The sequence below is a fragment of the Dromaius novaehollandiae genome, chromosome 2 (genome assembly GCF_036370855.1).
Source record: "Dromaius novaehollandiae isolate bDroNov1 chromosome 2, bDroNov1.hap1, whole genome shotgun sequence".
Classification (NCBI taxonomy): Eukaryota; Metazoa; Chordata; class Aves; order Casuariiformes; family Dromaiidae; genus Dromaius; species Dromaius novaehollandiae.
The window spans coordinates 167100239-167122496 of NC_088099.1; the positions used below are offsets into that span (position 1 = coordinate 167100239).

The 22258-nt window shown below is 48.8% G+C and overlaps 1 protein-coding gene across 4 annotated transcripts in view; it reads left to right on the forward strand.

Annotated features, from left to right (window-relative positions):
- Positions 1-22258, forward strand: part of ADGRB1 (adhesion G protein-coupled receptor B1) — a 279985-nt gene that overhangs the window by 60329 nt on the left and 197398 nt on the right. For all 4 annotated transcript variants that reach the window (XM_026113657.2, XM_064507937.1, XM_064507938.1 and 1 more), the window contains exon 2: positions 16254-17174. In XM_026113657.2, coding sequence (XP_025969442.2) covers positions 16427-17174 — 748 coding nt within the window. In that variant the 5' untranslated portion in view covers positions 16254-16426. The remainder of the gene's footprint in view (positions 1-16253; positions 17175-22258) is intronic.

A 22258-nucleotide genomic window follows, 5' to 3' on the forward strand; every position in this document is an offset into this window, starting at 1 on the left:
TGCTGAACAAACCAAGACATTTAAGATGTTCAGATCACCGTGGCTTCTCTGAAATCCTGCCCTGCTGCAGATGCCTGTTTCTATCTGTGGGCAGCTTGAGGAATCTAGAGTTCAGCTCAGATTTGCACCTCTGTCTTTTAGGCATCAAATGTTAGTTCAAGATAATCTCTTTGGGGTGTCTTCCAGGTTGTCCTGCCTACATCTTAGACACATAGTGGTTAGAGAGTTACATTACTTCAATTTCCTCTTCATCCAGGGTTAAAATCCACATTTTTTCATGTCTTGGGGCAACTTGTGCACTTTTCCTTAAATAGGCTTCAGATAAAATCCAGCGTTCTTGGAGCATCTCTTTCTATATTCAGGTTCAACCCACAGGTTATAGTAGTGCAGTCTGCCTTGTCTTCTCTTTCTGGCCCCTGGGGAATTCCTGCATCCTTCCCTGGGCCATTCCTCAGCCTGATAAAGCTGGCGTGTAGGAGAGGTGATGGTGCAGAGTGGGGAAGTGGGGGTGTAAGCACACATCTGCTCCACCACCCCAGCCACAGGGATGGTGATCCCTGCCTGGACAAGGTCGTGCTGTGCTGTGGATGCACTTTGCACTTCCCAGTGTGCGAGCCAAAGTCCTCTGCCTTTTATCTGATCTGGCCATCAGTTTTTCATCTCAAGAAGGGGAGGCACAGCTGGAGGTCCTGCTGTCCCAAACAAGGTTAGGTGTCCAAGCTCTGGGGGCTGCCCAATGGAGCCAATACTCTGTGGGCTGCGTAACTCCTCAGCTGCCTCACCAAACCAATGTCAAAGAGGCTGAGATTGAAGCAGTCTGTCCTGACTATGTTAACAGACAGTTTGCAGATGTGTGGGCTTTGCTTAGGTCCCAATGTAGGGGGTCTTCTAGTGAACAGCCTCTGTCATTGTAGTTTATTCTCTGAATTAAAATGTCAGTTTCTTGAGGAATATATGTATTCTTAAGGTTTGATCTCCCAGAGGCAGGAACAAATATCCTGAGCCAACATTTACTTTCTTCAGTATTTATGATTCACTGAAACAATTGCTCTTGGCAATTTGTGAAGCAGCAACTTTACTTAAATAAAAATTAGTTGGACAAATATGCTGTGATGTAGGTTTGGACAAGAATGTAGCTGAGTGTGTGGGCTCCTTACAGGATATTCAAGGAGCTCCAAGCAGAGGAGGATGAATCAGGATGAATGAGCGAGAGAAAAATCAAGAAAATGAATAAAGGAGATTTCTACAGCTGCACGAAAACAATATATAGGCATTGAACTCAGGAATAAAGAGACGGATTCCTGGCCCCACTGACGTCAGCGAGGCTTCTTGGATTCAGTGAATAACTTTGGATCTTTAATCAAAGACGGCTGGTAGTTATTTCTAAAGGAAATAACTAAAAACTATAGAAGCAGCTTCCTACATTGCTTGAGTTCAAGCTCTAACTCCGTTGCTTACCAGAGGCCTCCTGAGAAATAAGTTGATGGACTCATGACATTAACTCTGCAGTAGCTGGGCGTATTCACATCATCATCTTTCCTCTTTCTGATCCCAGCATATGTAGTTTTGCCAGTTACAAATCTTTATAATTTGTTAAGTCTTTCTTTTCATCTCCTGTTTTTTTTTTCTTTTAAGCTTTTTGAGATTTTGGTTTCATACAGAAAATCATCATTACTTTAATCACTTGGAGAATGTATAAAATGTTTCTAATCCTATTGAAGATGGAGAAGATACCCAAAGAAGCCTTCTGCCAGGGGTAGACTGAGTGCCTGAGGTGGGATCTCAATCCTGTCCTAAATATTCTGAGTGGTTCAGAGGTGCAGAGCATGCTCGAGGTGACGTGCAGCTAGACTCAGACTGAAAGCAGAGTAGAGATATGAGTTTCCTATGATGAGTAGGACAGTTCACATCTGAAGTTGTGTTTCAAGTACAGCTGATCTTTGCCTTCTAAAAATCCCACTTTCTGTTCATCCTTCTTCCCTGTCATCATGTTATCTACCTTTATTTAGTGCTTACTGAGGCACTTTTCCCATTTGTTTTTCTGGCCTCTCATTTTCAGCTCCTTCCTGAGCCTGTGAAATGAGGCAGCGTTTGTACTTGGTAGGTTTTTAATTGGTATTAGTTTCCGATCAGTCAGGACTTCTCAATACAATCTCAGGAGGTGCTGAGGCACTTTATATTTTACTGGTAACTCAGGGAGGTAGATAAAAGTTTAACTTACATAGTGGGTGTGAGTAGAGCTGACCAGTCATTCCGGTTTCCACTAGGCAGCAAATGACTTTGTGTCATTTTGGGGGGAATGAAACTAACACTCACTATTATTAAAAAAAATCCAGACCCTGCGATGACAAAGTGGCACTCATATTCCTGCCTTTCATTTCTGGTCAGCTGTAGAAACTGCTATTGCTCAACATTTTCAGCAGGTTTCCAGGGTCTATGGTTGGACCTCCAAGTTCTGTGGGCTTTCTTTTGAGCTGGATGTTGTAGGAAAGGTTCTCATAAGGTTGGTTTCAAAGTTTGCTAGACCGGAGACACTTCCAGTAAAGTGCACAGGGTTCACACAACCACATTTTCTTGCTGAAACTTTGTTCTCCTGTAAAATTTCCTGTTGACTTATACCTTTATTACCTGAGTTATATAATATGCTTTGAGATTCCCCAGAATGGCAAGGAGCATAGAAGTGCAGTGTAGCAGTATAGAAGTGCAGTGTAGCAGTATTAGCTGTTTGCCACAGTCTGCAGTCAGGACTGCTATGCTTTCCTTGCAGCAGGCAAAATGGCAAGAAAACGAATAAGAATTTCACCCAGTGCCATTAAGAGTGAGTGGGTGGACAGAACCATTTTCACCAGGGTCCTTCTGACTAGCATGGACCTGAAACAGCACCGTTTCTGCTCAAAATAGCATGCCACAGGCAGAGACATTTTGCTTTTGCTAAATGCAGAGTTGCTAAGAAACGAATATTGCAGATACGGAAATCCACAAAAGGTCTGACAGTTGCTGAACGGTGCATGCTGGAATGAGTGGTTTAGCAAACATGACCGTACAGATAGCGGAGGGGAGCCAGCTGATTCCCTAGCTAGGCATGGTCCTTCCAGGAAGAAGCCCATCAGTTGTTCATTACATCCTTTTCTCCAGCATGCATATAGCTGATGGGGAATAACAACCCTGGGGCCATAAGAGGGGCAAGGCACACAGAGAACAGAGGATCTGGCAAACTGAGAAGACTGAGTAGATAGAAGGTTTTAAAGGACATAACCCTCCAGCGTTCCTGTCTCTCAGAGCTGGGAGCAGCAAAGGTTAGTGAGTGCTTACAATCCTACTATTTGCTCCTGAAGGTCCAGTCTTGGTGGCCCTTGTTTAGTACTCTGTTTCTTGGACACCCAAGGACAAATCATGAGGTTGGGTTTGTGTCTCAGGCTATGCTTTAGACTCTGGGTTAAGCCGATGCCCCACCATGGTGAGGGTCAGTGACTGGTACCAACTGTTGGTACCAGTTCTCCCTGGGTTTGTGAACACCACCCTATGTTTAGGTCCCTTTGGGGCTTCTGGGGATGGTGGGTCATTTGTGGCTACACAGGAGTTAGGTTATTACCCCTAGTATGTCTCACATCAGGCAGTCAAATTTAGCTACTGCAATTCCCTATGCTGGGAAAAGAGATCTTATGTAACTTTCTCACCAACTGATAAATGCACTGTGCCCACAAAGTGGCTGCATTTCAGCACGTATGTGACTGTGTGCATGGGGATTCTCCCTAAATTCAGCTTGGAGATTGATATGGATGAAAAAGGCTACTGAAATGTAAGACATTGAAGGGGTGGCTGTTCACTACAGTGGCATAGTGCTTGGTTTAAAGTTTGAGAAGCCTGTCCAGGAATGACCACCACCTGGAACAGCTCAGGAGCCATCTCTTCTCCGGTGCATTGCTGTTATTGTTAGGTACAATCTTCAGGAGGGTGGGCTGAGGAAAAATGACATATTAAAATAGAAGATAAAAGCAAAGCAAACTAAAACTGAGCCAATCCGATTAATAAAGAATGCCAGGAGTTGGTGTTAATTTGTGTCTGATTTAAAGTGCCTGGTGGGTGGAGAGAGAACAGCCCACAAGAAGCAGCTGGGCTCCTTTTCCATCCCCCAGCCCTGCTGTTGGTGCGGCGTGATCGGGGAAAGAGGAGCACACAATCAAGCGATTCATCCCCATGCTGTCGCACTTTGCAAAGGCGAAGGAGAAGATGCGAAGAGGGGAGCAGGAGGGAGAAAAAGGCAGCAATCTACATCTCATGAAAAAGCATTAGCAGCAAACATTGTGCTTCTGCTAGCCTACCTAGGGTCAACCCATCCTATCAGTGTTTACTGGACCTTCGTGTGATGTTTGTAGGCAGCCCTGACAAAAAAGGAGGAGCTGAACTGATGCCTTTTCTTGCCTGGTTGCCGGGGTCAGGGATGCTGAGTGACGAGGGGAGTGCTCAAATCAGCCGCAGTTGGGCTGGAAGGGTTCACGGCCACCCGTAAAGACCAGAGTTCCTGGTTTGTTTGCAGAGCTGGGTAAGACAGAGATAGGCTTCCCCATTCACTGCTGCTTGCTGATGAGGAGCAAGGGAGAAAGAGTTGTTGAGGTCATTTGCTTTGCAGTGTCTCCCCCTGCATCCCTTGCGCTAAGTAATCCCTGAATGCCTAACAAGGGATTTCGCAAAACATCTACTGTGAGATGGGTATAAATCTCCAGGTGTGACCTTGTCCTGATTTACCGGCCTTTAACAACAACAAACCAAAATCCCATCTCCAGCAGAAGATAGCCCTGGCCAACAGGATCTCATGTTTTCTTTGGAAAAGACCTGATGAAGGGTGGGAATTGCCCTCTCCTGGTAGCTGACATGAAGGGTAATCCAGGAAAGAGCTGACTGACTTGCCTGGGAGCCAAGTGGAGATGTAGGGAGGCCATCCAAACCGCAGGTCAAGGTGGGAGCTTTAGCCAGCTGGCTGACTTACCCTCAGGGCTGCTCTCTATAACAGAGGTCCACTCGAACAGGCAAAAGTGGCACTTGGATTCGCTCTGGTTGTTCCAAAACAAGGCTTTCTGCATGATGAGAACTCTTCCAGGGAAACCCAAGAGGACAAGCCCCTTGCTATTCATGTCCATTTAGTCTCTGGCTTCTGAAGCTATGTCTATCCTAATAAATAAATGAGGGATTAAATGCAGGCATGAACGTTGTCCCATGATCATCCAGACTGCTTAATTGCTTACATGCTCCCTGGTGCAGTTTTTGGCCCAAGAGAATGCCAGGACACAGTTTGGTAGATGACTGAGTCAAGGGACTTTTTCCCGCAGGTCTGTGGGATGAGGCCAGCCCATTTTGCAGGGGGAGAGAGCCGAGGTGTGTGGATGCATGCTGTGCCATACTTGGCCCCAGAGCCAGAGAACAGCCCCTGCTCTGTTTTATTCAGTAGTATAGACTTAGCCTGTGGAGACAGACAGCAAAAGGGCAAATTAGCATTTAGTTGGCATGTGAATTTCTGTTCTTTAGGAACAAAAGGAGGGCCATCTGCTCATTGTGTCTCGCACGAGGTGGGGGCTTTCACTCACAACCAACCTGTGCTGGATTACAGCCAGTCACCGAAAGTGAAGATGCAGCAAGCCCTCTTAGCAGTGCCCTGGGAGATGGAGGCCATCCACCTTGCCCCTTTCTGTGATGGGTCAACCTACCCTCTGGGCAAAAAAGGCAACAGTCCTCATCTTCTGGTGCTTTCCTGGAAGGATTGCTCATCTCTTCTGCCTTTGCTGGCTTATTGAGGCTGATTCTTGGGCCTCGCATGTGGGTTTGTTATTGCAGGGCTGCTCAGGAATCTATGTATGCTGCTATGTTTTTGTGAGGTTTCTCTAAATTGGTGCTGGGATAGAAGCAGGAAGAATAGCCTAAAAAATCTTTCTTTGGAGGAAATGGGAAGCATGAGAATTGCCTGCACATGGTTTTATAGCTGAAGTCCCTTTTAACAGTGTCTTGGGTAGTAGCTTAAATCTAAGCCCTACTGGTATCTACAAACACAATAAGCCCCCAACTCCCCTCCAGCTCCTCACTCCAATCCTGTCTGTCTCCTCTGCCAAAAGAAAAACACGTGTAAACGAAGGGGCATCTGAAAATCACAGGCTCTGCTGTCATCCCCATGACGAAGCATCACCTGAGCCATTCTCAGAATAAATATAAACCATCCTCCTTCAATTCTTCATCTTCATCAAGGCTACACACAGCCAACTAACTAACCCCAGCCCCAAACCAGCGCAGTCTTAATGCTACACAAATCACTCTGTAATGTCCTCTAGCATCTCCTGGGATTAAAAAAAGCCCAGGAAAGAGAAAAGAGCCTCCTGTTAACCCCCATGCCCCTCAACTATGCTCTCTTCTCCCTCTGCCCCCCCGCCCCATATGCATGCTGCTCAAGGGTGCCTGGAGAGAAAGACTGAAAAGAACAGGGGAAATGCATGCATCTGGCTCATTTATGCAAATCTTGAACTGCTTGTTGTGGAGCTGATCAGTGAGACCCTAGAAATAATCCAGCTCTTTAGTGCCTCTGCTGTCATTGCACCGTCCTGTCTGGCTGTCTGCATGTGAGGTTCTTAGGATTTGTTATGGACAAGCCTAGAAGTCAGTCTCTGCCCTGAGGAATTTGCAACGAAAAGAGGGGTCTCCAGGGAGTGGGGCAGCTGGGCACCTGTTGCTCTGCAGCATGGTTAGCTCAGACATGGCACTGCATGGGCATGGGTATAAGACTTCAGATGAGTTTGGACTGAGACAGATCACCATCCCAACCACCTCTTTTCCAGGTAGTTCACTGGCACAGTGCAGGGCATAGCATGGGGCAGGGACTGTGAAAAGCAACATGTATAAAATCACCTTGTTTTGGTGGGGGAGAGAGGTTAGCCCTGCAGATGCAACTTGTGATGCTCCATTTGGTTTTAGGGTCAGAGAACGGGCCCTGGTCGTGGTTTCTTTAGGAGTATGGATGTGTTTTATGACTTTGGGGAGGCTACTAATATCCCTGCACATCTCTATAATAAGCACATGGATGGTTGTTTAGGGAAGGAGCAAGGGTCCATCCACATCCATTTGGATTAGGGAAACCAAGGAAAGGCTCTTCCCCCTGTCTGTACCTTTTCAGCTCCTAGAAAGGAGAGAAGTAGACCCTTCTGGGACTGGCAGTTGCATCCAGACCATCATCTTTAATAGCAACTGATGGACTTGTCCTCCACAAATTCTCTAATCCATTTTGGCACTTGTTTATACCTTTAGCCTCCACAGCATCCTGTGGCAATGAGTTCCCCAATTGAATTACGAGCTTTGTGAAAAAGTACTTCCTTTTGTTTGTGTTCAGCCTATGGGGTCAATAAGGATGGCTTTCTGCGTCATGAGGCTTAATTCACTCCTGCTGCCTGTGTCCCTTGAGGACCCTGGAGCGAAGGTGCTGTAGAAATACATACATTTATCATTCTTTTGTTTTGTAAGTGCAGGTTGCAAACTCCTGCTGCTTCAAGGTCATGGCTGGATCCAAAACCATCTAGACTTGGGGCTTTGAAGGAGGAGTGGGTACATTTCTGATTCTTTCAACCTTCAGGTCCTGCACTTAGCTTGGCAAAAAGGTCCCTCCTGTCCACATTCACTTGCTTTGACATTCCTACTTTCTCCGTATCATGGGGAAAGTCCTGTTGACCCACTGTGGCATGGTATCAGAAGACTCCAGAGCTCCTCATTTCAGACTATGCAGAAGAAGCTAGAGTCAGTTCTATATCTAGGGTGTTCCTTTCCTTTAGCTCAAGTCCTCTTGTTCTCCCCTCTCTATGGTGGGGGAAAGTGAGGTGATCCACCTGCCTGATGTTGGGACAAGCACCAGAACTTGTGCCAGCGCAGATCCTGGGTTGGAGCTGGTTGCCAAAGCAGCTACTTGGGTTTTTGTCCTCCCTTCTCTCCTTCTCTTTGTCTGTCCCAACTGCAGGCCACTGTGGGGGAGGCAAGTGGCAACCTCCAGTAGGTGTTCAGTACCGGGGAGTCTGGGCATACTGGGCAGAGCCAGAGGTGCCCTGGCCCTGGGAACCATCTCTTCCTTTACTCTCTGTGGACCCTTTGGCCACCTCACCCCCACTACAGAGGACCAGGGTATGTCCTGAGGAACCGGCCCATGACTGCACATCTCGAGGCACTCCCTGGCATGGTTTTGGCCTCTGCCAACGAGTGCCATCCCAGACAGCACCTGGGCACAGCTCAGGAGAGAACATTAGACATTGTGATCAAGACCGCTCTTTGAGGAATAGACAGCCATATACACGAGCTTTGCAAAGGCTCTTGGCCCCAGGGGTGAGAAAACAGGCCCTGAACCGCTTGGTTTACGTGGGATGTGTAAGTAAACTAGTGCATGCATTGAGCGCTGGCCTGCGCCCATCCGGCTGGGTGAATTGCAAAGCCCAGCTTGGTGCTTTATCAGCTAACGCCAGGCAGCTGGGAAGGCTGCAAGCCCCAGCCTCGACATGCACACCCAGCCCCCCTTAAGTGGCCCTGCTCCCCGGGGACTACCACTCAGCTCCGGGTGCTTTTAACCTCGTGCTGACTTTCTAATCGATTGCATGTTGGCCCCTAGTGCGAATGAGCGGTGAGGGAAGCAATCTGACCCATGCCTGCTTTCTGCCGCTTGTGAGGATGACCTTGCCGTCAGAGGGCCTCCTCTGTAGCTATCATAATGAGGAGTGGGGTGGGAGCAGAGGGGAAGATTTCCACAGGCAAGCACAGAGCCCCTCCTTGCCCTGGGAAACACGCCCAAGGACTGTCAGCAGAGCACTGAGAGACAGAAATAAGCAGCGGGACGTTCCTAGGATTTGCTGGGGAGAATCCAGGGTGTTTCTGGCCATGTGCATTGCTCCTAGTGAGGACATCTACCTTTTAACTGGGGCTTATGTTTGCTTTGCTCATGGGAAACTGAGGCAGAGAAAGATGTTGACGTTAGGATAAGATCCATGAGGTGGCTTCTGCCAAGAACCCTGCAGGCTCCTCAGCTTTGCTTTGCATGGGTTACCCTACAACCCTACAACATACACCATCCTTGAGAAACTCCCGGTCCTGGTGTGTTCCCAGCCAGCCACGCCAATAAGATTGTACTTGGGTGGAGGAAAGCTGTGGGCAAATATAGCTGCAGCTCAGGCTGAGGGGATATTTAAAAGACACAAAGTACACATAACATCTGTCTGAGGCTGTGTTAGATCAAGAATAGGATGCTGTGGAGCCCCGGGCTCGGTTCCCTTATGCAGCCACATCTGCAGCCAGATGGAGCACATCTGGTCCTCCTTGTCTGCTGGGCTTTTTTCTGTGAAAGGGTTTCTGGGCCCTAGATTTTAGGGTCAAGTCTTGCTGCTTGGCTCTTCAGTCCAGTGACTGATAAAAACATACAGACACAGGAATGGAGCTTAACTCACCTACTCCTCTGCCTAAGAGTTTTAGTCATGGTCACATCTTCAGTTAACGTTCTCGAGTTCAGACCTTGGTCTTTGTATGTTAATCTGACATCGAAGTGAATTCCCATCTTTAGCACTTTTCTGGAAATTCTCAGATCACAGAGCACTGAAAAAAAAAGCTGAGAAGTGCTCTTACATCCATCTTTTTATGTGGGAAAACTGAGGCACAGTTTGGTCTTGATTAAAACTGGAAGCCAGGATTAAAACTGGGCCTCTGACCCCCCCGCCCAATGGTGTCCATCCTGCTGGATGGTTTAATCATCAAGGGGTTAACTTCGATTAACGAGGGGTTAACCAGGGGCTTCCAGGTTTTCTCATTGCTGTTAGAAACCTCTTGGGGCCCCTCAATATGGTCCATTTCTAGACTTCACCTCTCAACTCTCCCTTTCCCCAAATCCTCTCCTCCTGCCATTGAAAGTTGAAATGAGGCTGTGCACGAGCAGCTGACAGCCAGATCTGTCGACTCCAATCGACTCTGGGGCTCAGATTAATTTGGAAGCAGCCTTATAGCCTTGGGGAAATGCGGCATGAGAGACAGAGCCTGGGACTGTGCCTTGGGCTTGTTTATTCTGCTGCTGAGATGATGAAACCCAGCCCGCTCCCCGTGGACACTCATGTGCTTGCTCCGGGACGGATGTCCCGCCACCCTCCCATGCTGCTGCAAGCACTTCCCCATCCAAATGCTGGTTTTCCCCAGGGCTATTTTGCTGGATGCTCTCAGGTCCAACATGCATTGCTCATCCTACAAAACAACCCTCCTGCCACGATGCTCTGTAGCTCTGCACGTTCATCCATGGGGGATGGATAGAGGTAGGGGCTGGGTAACCGGCCCACAGCCTTGTGTGCCATTGGTCCCATGGGACCAAATATTCTCCACCATTTTTGTGCTGTTCCTGCAGGCTGGTACAGGACTGCTGGAAGCCACCCCCAAAGTGGGTGCCTTTCCAGGTTGGATTTGAAAACTTTTTGAGATGAAAGATGCTAGAGTGTATAGATATCATTTATTAGCAGGGCAGACAGGTGAGAATCAGGTTTTCTCAGCACTCAGGAAACTGAGATGGATAGATGCTGTAGGCAGTACATCAGTCTCTGTAGTGGCAGAGCAAGCGTGCCAGGCCGTGAGGGTACATGCAGAGACGTGTTCTTGGACAGTGAAATAGCAGGATGGGGACAGGCCTGGACACTTGTGTCTCTGACTCGTGTCTGCTTCCTTTTGCTTTCCAACGCAGATTTGTCTGAGTCCAGCTCTCAGGATTTTGGCCAAAGGCTCGTGCAGTGCTTGCGTAGTTACAGGATATGCACAACTCTGATCACTGCCAGGCTAGATCCTGCTCCAGTGAGCTGGGACAGGGCTGCTGAAGTCAACTGGGTTGTGCTGGTTCAGCATCCTTCTTGCAGTGTGACCCATGCTGTTGAGAAGCCTCTCTGGAAGGTGCATGTACACTTAAGTTAGAGAGAGTCCTAAAGAATTTCCCAGTCCTGTAATACCCGTCAACCCGTCCTCTTGCACTTTTGTGTCCTAATTTTTGCTGGATTTTGATGTGCCAGAAAATAAGCAGAAATCTTTATAGATAGACTGTTGCTGGGAAAGGCCAGAGTGAAGCCATCTTCCCCAGAAGGAATGCCTGATAGAAGACAGAAGAGAAGGAAAACTGGCAGATCATTAAAAAATAAAAATAAATAAGAAGTAGGTAAAAACCTAACCACTGTTTTGATGGAAGAGGCACTGCTCCAGGATGGGTCCAAGCCCCATCCCTGTCTAGGTGCCAGGCAGGCTAACTCCCAGCCTCACAACCTGGCGTAGCCCACTGCAGCCAAATGTCAGCCTCGTCCGGTCCCTTCTTGGGGTGTCCGTGAACTGCTGGGCGACTGCTGCTGCGTTGTTTCTCCAGGCATTTCCAGAGTGCTTTGCTCGCTTGCCTCGGGATCAAGAAAAGAAAATTTCAGGCAGTTCTAGCTTTTTCTGCTAGCAGTTCCTTGTGAATAAGGGCAGAGCATATTCCTTCCCACATTTTCTCAGAGTGATAGGAATCTGAGTTTTTCAGGGCCATGCAGTTTTTGGCCTCTGTCAGAAGGGGTATTTTGTTTGATATCCAGGGATTTCTTACAGGGAAACGGGAAACACCAGGAAAGGAGGATTAGCTTGATCAGAGTTGATTTCACTCTGCTAGGATGTCAGCCGTGTGCCAACAGCAGGAGAAGGAAAACCAGAGGGAATTATACCCTGGAAGAGAGCATGTCTGAGCCAGTGTGCAGGGAAAGGGGAGCTGGCCGCATCTGAGCTAATGGGGGCAGATCAAGGCAAGGGTGTTTTGAGAGGTCCAGTGGAAAGCAGTGTGGAAGGATGCCTTTTTTGCAGTCCTTTTTTCTTTTTTTTTGGTGGTGGTGGGGGAGCACATGAAAGAGTGCCCTCCCTTGGCCAGATCTGGCCTGCTGCACCCAAAGTCCTGTGTCACCTGCATGACCAAGTGGTCCCCCTGGCCCGGGGTGGGTGGACACTGTGCAAGGCACAGACCTGCCAAGCACAAAACGCAGTTGGGATCCCTGGGATGGATGTGGGGCATCCTTGGGGCCCACGGATATACTCCCATGCAGAAAGCAAGCAGGGACATGAGGGTGGTGAAAATCTCTGGTCTCGTGCCCAGATGGTCTTGGTTCAGTGCTCAGCATTACTGTAGGGGAATTTAGGGTTCAAACTCAGCTCTCCAAGGCTTTGAGGCTCCAAAATTCACTGGAACCAGTGCAAACTAGGTACGCACACACCTTTGGTAGTCCAGGCTCCAGCTGCAGTGTGTGACTTGGTTCCTGCCTGGGTTTGTCTAGATTGAGAAGACCTGTCTTGTGCTGTGTTTCCGAACTGTGCCCGGCACAGTGGGCTTCTGAACTCCCAGCGGGTTGGGAAGTGCTGCAGTGTGACAAATGCTCAGCAAAAGGAGGTGAAAAACAACTGCTGTGGCTCTGGGCAGTCATGTGAGGGTGTGCGGGCCATGCAGGCTGTTGGCACATCTTCATAACCCTCTGCTTCATCACCTCTAGCATCCACACAGTTAAACCAGGGCAGGGTGAAGCTACTTTGGGGCCAAACCTAGCTGCTTTCTCTAGGTTGCTTGTAATGAAAACCTGCCTCCTGGCAGGGGCACACACCAAGAAGGCAAATTTTTGCCCTTCCTTTTGTCCTTGAGAAATGCAGACAAGGCACAGCCCAAGGTACTTCACCTGCTGTCCTCAAGCTTTTCACCTGCCAGGACTTCTCTGCCAGAGTGGTCTCCTAAGTGTGGAGTTGGAAGAGAAAGGCAGGAGAGGTAACATGTTCTCCAAGCTGGAGCCAAGGGACAGGATCAGGCAGGGATGTCTCCCAGGCACAGTAAGGCTACCTAGACTGCTGATGTGGCTACCTTGGGGACTTGGGCAAATTAGCCCATGTGCGCATAGGTACATGGTGCCCGGCACTGGAACGTTCCCATGCATTTAGACATCACCTCCCCATCTGCAGGTTGCAATCTCTTGTGTACATCCCTGTCTTGGGATTTTACTGGATTAAAGCATGGAGGAGCTGCTTCTTTGCTGAAACACAGCTGCCTATTGCGTCTTCCCTCACCACTGCATCTGATACATGTTGAGCCAAAGATGCAGGTGTTGAGGGGTGTTTGTCTACTTACCTCTTCTGCTTTAAAAAAAAGATTCCCACTTCAGCAAGGATCAGTTGAAGGAGAAAAAATATGTTTATGTTCCTTATGGTAAAACCTTCCAGATGGGACTGCATTCAGGGGAAATCAATTCTGAGACCTAACAACCGTAACACAGCGTCCCATTAACAGGTCTGTTTAGTTAAAGTTTGCTGGCTTTTACGGTGCTTTTCCAGGAGAGGGGTTGGCGGGGGAGGAGGGAGAGGGGGGATGCAATTTGTGCATGCTGCATCCTTATTCAGCAGCAGGGTTGTGCCCGGCGTGAGAAAATCAGGTTCGCAGAGGGCAGGGGACTTGGGCTGAATCCCACGCGCTGAAGTCACCATTCGGGACTGGATCTCAGCACAGCCCGTCGCAACCCTGTCTCCTAATCATCTCGTTGCTATGGAGCCGCGGCTGGCTCTTGCTTCCGAGGGGGAGAGGGATGTTTCTTGGCGGACTGGACCAGAGGTTAAGATTATCCTGGCTGGCTCATCACTGTGAAGGTCCGGTAGACGCTGGCTTTGCAAATGCTGTGACCACTTCCAAACAGCGTGAGCTGCTTACTAGGGACTGCCTGAAAGCGAAAGAGAGGTGAACTGGCTATCCCCTCATCTCCATTCCCTTCCCAAGACCCAGTTAAGCAGGGATCCTTCACTCTCTGAGCTGATATTTAAAGCATTTACAGTCATTTTGAGGCAACCCCTACTGCTAATCAGGATGACCTCTCTGGAAATGTATGCCTGTGATTTTCGTTGCGACTAAGCATTGTTTTGCATCTGCTAAGCAGGCGGCTTTCCTGAAATCCAGTCCTCGAGACATCCAGGAATCTGGCACGGTGCAATTTGCACTGCGGAGTTTTGCAAGCTGCAAACCAATGTCAGGGCTGGGAATCGGACTTCTAAAAAAATTAAGTACAAATGCATTTGGAATTCATGCTGATTAGTGTCAGGTCTAACAGACACTTAGGAATCTGCTAGCAAAGACTGCAGTGATTTGAAGCTCCACTGAAACCCCATTTGCAAATAACAGATCTGACTTTTTAATTTCCTAACTCTTTCCTCCCCAGAAAAGGCTTTTTGAAGGAAGGGGGATGCAGAGACAGTACTTTGAGCTATATAGGGGAGAGAAACCAAAGGAGCATGTGAAGCTGCTGCATTTGGATTCTTATCTCCTCTCACATGTACAGGATGGTCGAGGGGCTTCATCTCTAGTTTTAAAGTCTCTCCTGGGAGGCAGGAGAGTGTTTAGCTGCATGAATTCTAGATTCGCTGAGAATTTGTCTGTGCACTATAAAAGCTTCCTCTGTTTGAAATCTGGGAAGGGAGAACCCAGCAGCAGGGTGGGAGAGGGCAGGAGGGGAGATGGGTAGTGTGGACAGATTGTGGCCTGGGCATGACTTTGACCCTAATTCCTTTCTGGCAGCGTCAGCCTGGTCCCTGATCTTTGAGAAATGTGTCCCAGTTGATCTGAGCTATTTCTGGGTTGCAGGGCAGGACAATATTAGTGGCTCAGAAGTCTGGATGCTTGCACCCAGGTCTTCAATGCAGAGACCCTGAGCCCTGGCTGTAGACCATGGAGGCCCCTTGAAATCAAGGCAGTAGTTCACACTTAGTAGGTGAAACCCTTGGGGTCAGATTTGCCTTCTGAAGTCGGGCAACAGACGTGATTTGGAGACAGCAGGCTAGGACAACCCTCACCCAGGGGGAAACTCCTGAATTTCCCTCCCTTGAGTGGGCCAAAAGGGCAGCAAAGGAACAACCAGGAAAGTGACTGGAAAGGCAAGAAGGAAAAGGAGCGATGGCTGGATGGCCAGCACTGAGAGAAGTCCTGCATCTGGCATCTGGCCCTCCTCCCTCTCAACCCCAATATCTAGTAACAGGCCACCTCCCCTAAAATGGTCCCCTAAGGGAGGGGGATGCACACCACATGTGGGGCATGAAGAGGGTGCTGAGGCTGATGGTGCTGCTTCTTCTGTCTCCCCCCCAAGAAAGGGGGGGGAGAAGGGAGGGGAGAGAATGCAGGAGGGTCACTGTCGTGGGTAAGAAAGAGACTTCGAAGAGTGCAGAGGGCACAAGGGTCTCCCAGGCATGGAGAGCAGGACGGGGGATCTGAGCATGGGGGCTGAAAGGGGATTTGGGCTACAAGGGACTGCAAAGATGGGCTCACAGAGGGGGGCACAGGAGGACTGTCACTTCTTTGAAAGAGTCCTGGGGGACCAGGGGTGGTAGGGAACACTCTGACCCTGCAGAGCTGCTGCCTGGTACCTCTGCCAAAGATCCCAGAGCAGCACTGCGGGCTTTGGGATGTCCTGCATGCAGAGGTGCAAGGCAGGGTGACACTTGTTATGTGGGAAGACACAAAGCAGCACCCTCCCCTCCCCATTTTTTCCTTGTGCTGGTTGCAAGGCTCCCTCCAGCCCTGCCTTACCTATTTGGGCTCAAGAGTTAGCCCAGGATTAGGGGCTCTGTGTAACAACTCTGTTTCCCTGTGCTGGTTTGGTGGAAAAGAAGGAGGGAGGAGAGTGAAAAGGAGAGAGAGAGAGAGAGAGAGGAGCAAAAACAAGCTGGCAGGAGAAAGAGAGGAGGCAGAGCTCAGCTGCCCACGGCTGCCTCCAGCCCAGCCTTCCCCAAGTGCAGCCTGGAGCAGCGTCACCTGTGTTGAACCAGCTTCCCGGGTCAGTAAGGATGGTGGGGGGAGAGGAGGGATTCTCCCTAAAGCAGAGGTTGATGGGGTTGTCTTTGGGGAAAGGGTTGGAAATCACTGCAAATTCTCTGCCTGGCTAAGCAGAGGGGCACTCTGCGGGCAGAGGGCACCCACGAGGGGGGGTCACAGTTGTGCTGTCCCCCGCTCCTGGTTGCAGCTAGGACCCTCTCGGCATGTAGACACATGGGGGCTGGGACAGCCCAGGGATGGGGACACCCTCTCACCTAGCGTGGGGACAGCAATGTGGGGCTGCATCCTCTGCCGGGGGGATGAGCTGGGGTATGGGGTGCTGTGCTGATTCTCTGCCTTGCAAAGGGTTAATCCCAAAAAAAAAAAAACCCTCAAATCTCTTCTGTTTCTCTCCCCTCCTCACTCCCTTCCCTTTTTCCAGGTGTTGTTTATGGCCACAGGAGGGAGCTCAAATCCAGACATGGGAGGATTGGATTGATTTCGGATCCAGAGCCTCTTAAACTCTCACTTTTCCGCTAAGCTGGTCCCTGTTATGTCCAGGATCTGGCACCTGCTTGACATTTACTTTGAGTTCCAGAGGACCAGAGACCTAGGATGAGGAGCATTGGATCTACCCTGAACCTGCTTTTGGTATCGCCACTCTACTTTGTGTGGACCGTGGTCGCTCTGGACCTGGCACAAGCTCCCTGCACCACTTTGGTCCAGGGGAAATTCTTTGGGTATTTCTCCTCCTTCGCTGTCTTCCCGTTGAACTCCTCTCTCTGCTCTTGGATTATCCAGAACCCTGACCCTCGGAGGTACACATTGTACATGAAGATCCTGAAACCTACCAGCGTATGTGACCACCAGCACATCCGCACCTACCAGTTCGACTCCTTCCTGGAGTCCACCCGCACCTACCTGGGCATGGAGAGCTTCGATGATGTGTTGAAGCTCTGTGACGGGTCCACCCGCTATGCCTTCCTCCAGTCCAACAAGCAGTTCCTCCAGATGAAACAGACCACGCCGCCAGGGGTGGAGAATGTGCCTGTGCGATGGAAGCCCACGAAGGCTCAGGAGAGGGACTTCTCAGTGGAGTACCTCGTGGTGGGCAACAGGAACCCTAGCAAAGCTGCTTGCCAGATGCTCTGCAAGTGGCTGGATGCGTGCTTGGCCATCAGCAGCAGCTCCCACCCTTGTGGCATTATGCAGACTCCGTGTTCTTGCTCAGGAGGTGAGGTCCTAGATCAGGCCAGCGAGATCCTGGGGTTCACAAAGAAGAAGGAAGATTGCTATAAGGATGGGATTTACTTGGAGAACTGCATGAGCAGTCCAAAGGACAGCAGCGGAGTGGAGTCCCTAGGTAAGTGGAATGCGGCTACCTGCCTGGAGGCGTTTGGGAGGAAGGGCTAGTTGGTGTCTCTCTCCCAGGTCCCACAGTCCTGGTCATTGCTGTATCTGAGTCTATGGATGTCTGGTATGAAAACCTTCTTTTCTAATTGATAAGCAGGTCTGGTAACCCCCGGTGGCTCTTTATTAACGTGTCACTGGAATGCAGAGCACTTTCCCCGAACGTGTCCCAGATTGCTTCATTAGTTCCCAGAGCTGATGCCTCATTTGTTTTACTTATCCTGCAGCCTCAGAGCTGCTGAGAGGAGAGTCTTAACCTGAAGGCGAGCAGCTTTCCAACAGAAAGATGTCCTAGAAGAGCCAGGATCCAAGTTACCTCCTGACGCAGGTTGCACTCAGTACCCCTATCACCCATTTTAATTCATGGGAAACACTTATCTCCCAGGCTCAGTTCAAGTGAATGCCAACAGAAAGCATGCTCATTTAGTCTTGGTTTCATTTTCCTTCTTTCAAAAAAACCCAACAAACAAACAAAAACACCCCTTCCCCCCCCCCCCCCCCAAACTGAATGCTGCTTGCATGGGGTTACTAGGAGCCTTCTTTGTGGCTCATTCCTCAGGTGTTTCATCAGCTCCTGTGTTTCATTTTCCCCATGATCTTGAGTGAGTGTGGCATAGGCTGTGCCTGCTGGGAGGCAATGGAAGGAGAGGGAGTGGAGGAGGCAGAGGGGGCATGGCAGAAACGACGAAGGATGAGATGCTCCTGAGATCTGATCTCTGCGTGTGTCACAGCTGCTTAACCTTTAGGTGTTGTTCTGGGGATGGAAACGCCCTTTGCAGTGATCTGAAGCAGGATCTGTCAGAGGTAGGGTGCCATGCAAAGTAGAAGGGAATTGGAGGGTCAGAAAGCAGAGCCTCTATTTTAGTGCCTGTGTCAGATCCACTCTGATATATTTATTCTCAGTTCCCGTCCCACCTGCCAGCAGGCAGGTTATGTAAAACGGAGGTGTGATACTAAATAGGAATCTGGGCAGAAGCAGGGGGAGCCTCCAATTTTGCAAAGTTCAGACCCACTCCTGAATTACACCCCAGGGTCTTGTCTCCTTGAAATGCCAGATTCAAATGTCCTCTGCCACCAGAAGAAAGTTTGTATCTGGCTGGTTCTGGACTTGGTGGTTTCTGCCTGGCTTTATCAGACACTCCCACTCAGAAGAGAACTTCTATACATTTCTGGGAGTGGAAAGAGGCCAGATTCACTCGCAATAGGAAGGAGGTTATCAGGCACAAGTCCAACCTGTGCAATGTGATTTTCTTGCAGACCTCAGTTTGGAGTTAGCTGAGCGATTAGTATATGATCAGGTATTAGTGCTTCCGTCAGTGCATTTTGGGGGAGATTTTGTTTCTCACTGATCTGTGAATCAATATGTGAAGACACACAGCTGAGCCATAAATCCTGCAAATTAGGACTTCAGCAGTGCCTCCTTCCCTGGTTACGAGCACACTGCAATATTCGTTCCTCAGATCTCAGATTTCTTAGCAATGCCCTTTCCTCCTCTGTGAGCACTTTGTGCAGAGTATCGTGTGGCTGTCTCCTCGGAGTGAAATGAGCTTCGTAAGTCATGTGTCATGCTTTGTATTTGCTGATTGGATGATTTATGCATTCAACTCAAGCAGCATGACCTTTTTCATTGCAACCAAAGGTGAAATTTTAAATAAGATTTTCAGCAAATCCTGGAGCATTCAAGCTTAATATTGGCTTTTGTAAAGATCTCTCCCAGTTCAGCTTGAGTGCTTGAATGTTCCCAGAAAATAAATATGAAAGAAGCTCAGAGGTAGTTGAACCAAAATTCTTTTTGGGTGTCAAATATTTGTAGAGAGTGCAGATAATTTTTTACTGGCTGCTCACATCTCCCCCATTTTGAAGATGCAGAATTAGCATCTTCACTGGTGCAATGCCATCTACATGGAAACAACACTTGCAGGGCGCCGGGCCTCTCCATGTGCTGCTCTGTCTGTCACTCTGTCTATTTTGATTTTTGCAAAGGCTTGATCAGGAAGGTGGAGGCGAGATCCAATTTGGACACAGAACCAGTGATCTTTTAGCAGGATTTTGTGGGTGGAACATTTTGATAGGGTTCCCAAATTCCTAGCGTTGCTGGTGGTGGTGATTACTGTTATTGTTCTGATTGTATTTGCAACAGTTTTTTTTTTGCAAGCTTTCTTTTTTTCCTGCTGCTTCCTGAGTCATTTGTTGTTTTCTGAGCTCTTGACACTTTCATCTTCAAACATGTGTATGTGTGTGTTGTACTAGTCTAGTCTGATGAATTTTGAGGCAAGTAAAAAATTGCCAGATACCCAAATACCATCCCAAAATGTGGAGCCTGACTTTTCCTGATGTCTCTCTTCTACACCTGGGACATATCCAAAGCAAGTGGGTGGGTGTAAATTTACTAAAGCTACAGTGAGGCACTGCTTTGGAAGGAGACGTGCTGTTTCTCTGGGAGGTGCTGTGGCTCGTAAAATATGTGATATCCCTTCGAAAAGGTGCGCTCCCCATGTTGGGTCAGTTGTATCCCGAAGGATGGAGAATGCATGTGGCTGCCGGATGGATTAGATGGTTTCCTCTCCCTGCTCTCTGGAGTCACTCAAGAGCAGTCCAAGAATAGACCTGGTAGGCTGGACGCTGGCTTTCACGGCTGAAGAACAGACCAGGAGATACAAGTTCTGCTGCCGACCAAGCCATTGCTCAGTCTCAAGCACAGATTTCCCTGCTGCGGCTGTGAAGTGGGTGCACCGACCTTGTCACTCCAGAGCTGCTGGGACACTCACGTCAAGGAAATTCATGGCAGAAGGGCTAACCACTGCTGCAGGCTGAGGCATCCCGCTGCAAGGACAGCTAGAACAAACACAGCGGTGGGGAGGTGTCAGCACTGTCCTTCTCTGACCATATCCTCCACTCTGCCCTATGTCTTTTTATTTATTTATTTTTTATTTTCCAATGGCAGGCCTCTCTGCTGAAGGAAACTTGCATGCCTGTGGGAGCAGAGGATTGGAGCCTGCTTATACAATCCCTTTTACCAAAGACCAAGCTCTGTCTCAACACATCAGGGTTTTTTGTTTTTTTTTTTTTTCCCACTGGATTTGCTCATTTGCTATCACTTCTGTGACACAAAGAAACCTAACTGCCAGTCTGATTTCACTCACGGCCAATGAATTTACACCTGGTACAGGTACACAGGGACATCTGTGGACATTCAGAGTGATACTTAACAAAGTGACTCTGCCTTCATCCCAAAAAAAGACTCCTTGTCTGAGATCTGTTGGGGTGAAAATATTTTTTTAATTAATCCTAAAGGTTTTTTTTTTCTCCTACGTTTAGTGAAACACCCCCTTCGCACTTGCTCTCCCACGCAGACGTTGCAGAGGTTACAGCAGGCAGTGGTGGGGGCGGGAAGAATCTGTCAGGGTGCAGAGGCGGCAGAAGATATTTTGGTGTCTTGCTGCACATGGAGCTCATCCTGACGATCAGCAGGATATGCCTGGAAATGTATTGGCAGCTGCAGACCACCCACCATTTTTCCCGTTCTTGTTGCAGTTACCTCAAGGTGCTGTACCATGAAGGCTTTGAACAGGGGGAATTTCTCTAGGGGAAAACTCTTAAAGAGGGAAGATTTGGGGCAGCATCAGGCCTGCCTTGGCTGGCGCAAGCCAGGTTGGAAGAAGGCAGAAACAAGCTGTAAGTTCTGATGTTTAGGGGCGAATCCTCCTTTGGGAATGCAAGTTGGCATCCCTGGGATAGGCTCCCTGGCAGGCGAGGGGCAGGGGCCCTGGAAGGCTGCAGTTTGGAGCACTTCCAGAAAAAAGGGGCCCTGTGACGATCTGGAGGACTGAAGGTCTGAAAATCCTGGTGGACCTCCAAAACGTGAGCCAGCTTCCCTGTAAATGGAGCTGGGGCTTTAAAAGGGATTCTGATGTGACACTGTAATGAAAGAAGGTTAAGTGAGTGCTTAAGTGCTGTGCTGAGTTAGGCACTTAATGAATGACTAATTAGTTCTGTCTCAACGTAATCTGCTCCTGGAAGGCCATTATAGTACTCTTGCATTGGTGGCCCAAAAAGATAACCAGCATGTGCTAGCCCTTCCAGTCTTCACAGGCCCTCTCCAGGGGATCCAAGATGCTGATCGCAAAACAGGGTTAATTGTGTGCCCCTGAAATTTATTAATTGCTCAGTGGTAAAGTAGTTGAAGAGTCACTTGCTTCAGGGCTGGAGGGACTTATACAATGACAAGTCTGATCAGTTACATATCTCACCCAGACAATTTCACCTGTTCTTTCAAGAAAAGAACTAAAAATTGTGGTTGAAGTAGAACTTTCTAGTTTTCAGAAAACATTCAGTCAGGATATTGCTGCTCCTGAATGCTGGGGAATTTCTTGCCTTTCTTGGAAAACTTTTCCATTGGTTAGTTAAGCCCACTGCTCTGAACAAATACAGTCCTTCCTCCCTGACTCACAGTCCCTCACTTCACTTCTGCTCTTTAGTGGTATTTCACCTTCCAACCCTGAGGTGTTTTTATGCCTTTGCTAGATTAAGAAGTCATCTAGCATCCATTCTCTACTATCTGTAGTGGTATTTATAGACCCATGAACAAGTTGCTGCTTAACCTTGGCTGCGTTAAGGAGACTGAACTCCATAAATCTGTCACTGCAGGACACGTTCTCCAGATCTCAGGTTGTTCTTGGGAGCTTTGCTTCATGCCTGGCCAGTTTAGCCAGACAGAATGTGATGTTTCTTCTGCAGGTCTGAGCTTTTGCCTGGACTAGTGGCTGAGTGACTGCTCGGGGGAGTCCCTGCTGTGGAAGAGGGGCCAGAGGCATAGGGTCGAATGAACCAACTAGATTCCTCCTTGCTGCAGAAATCACGTTTTATGGCATGATTTTACTTCCCTTGAATCCCCACCACCACCAGAGCAGAAATCATTTGTTAAGTGATTCCCTGTGCTTGTGGTGAGCTTTAGTAACCGTGAAAGTTCAGGGACTGACACAGAGCTGTGAGTAATTGCCCAGGGCAGGCTGCAAGCCTCTCTGTTGACCTCTTCAG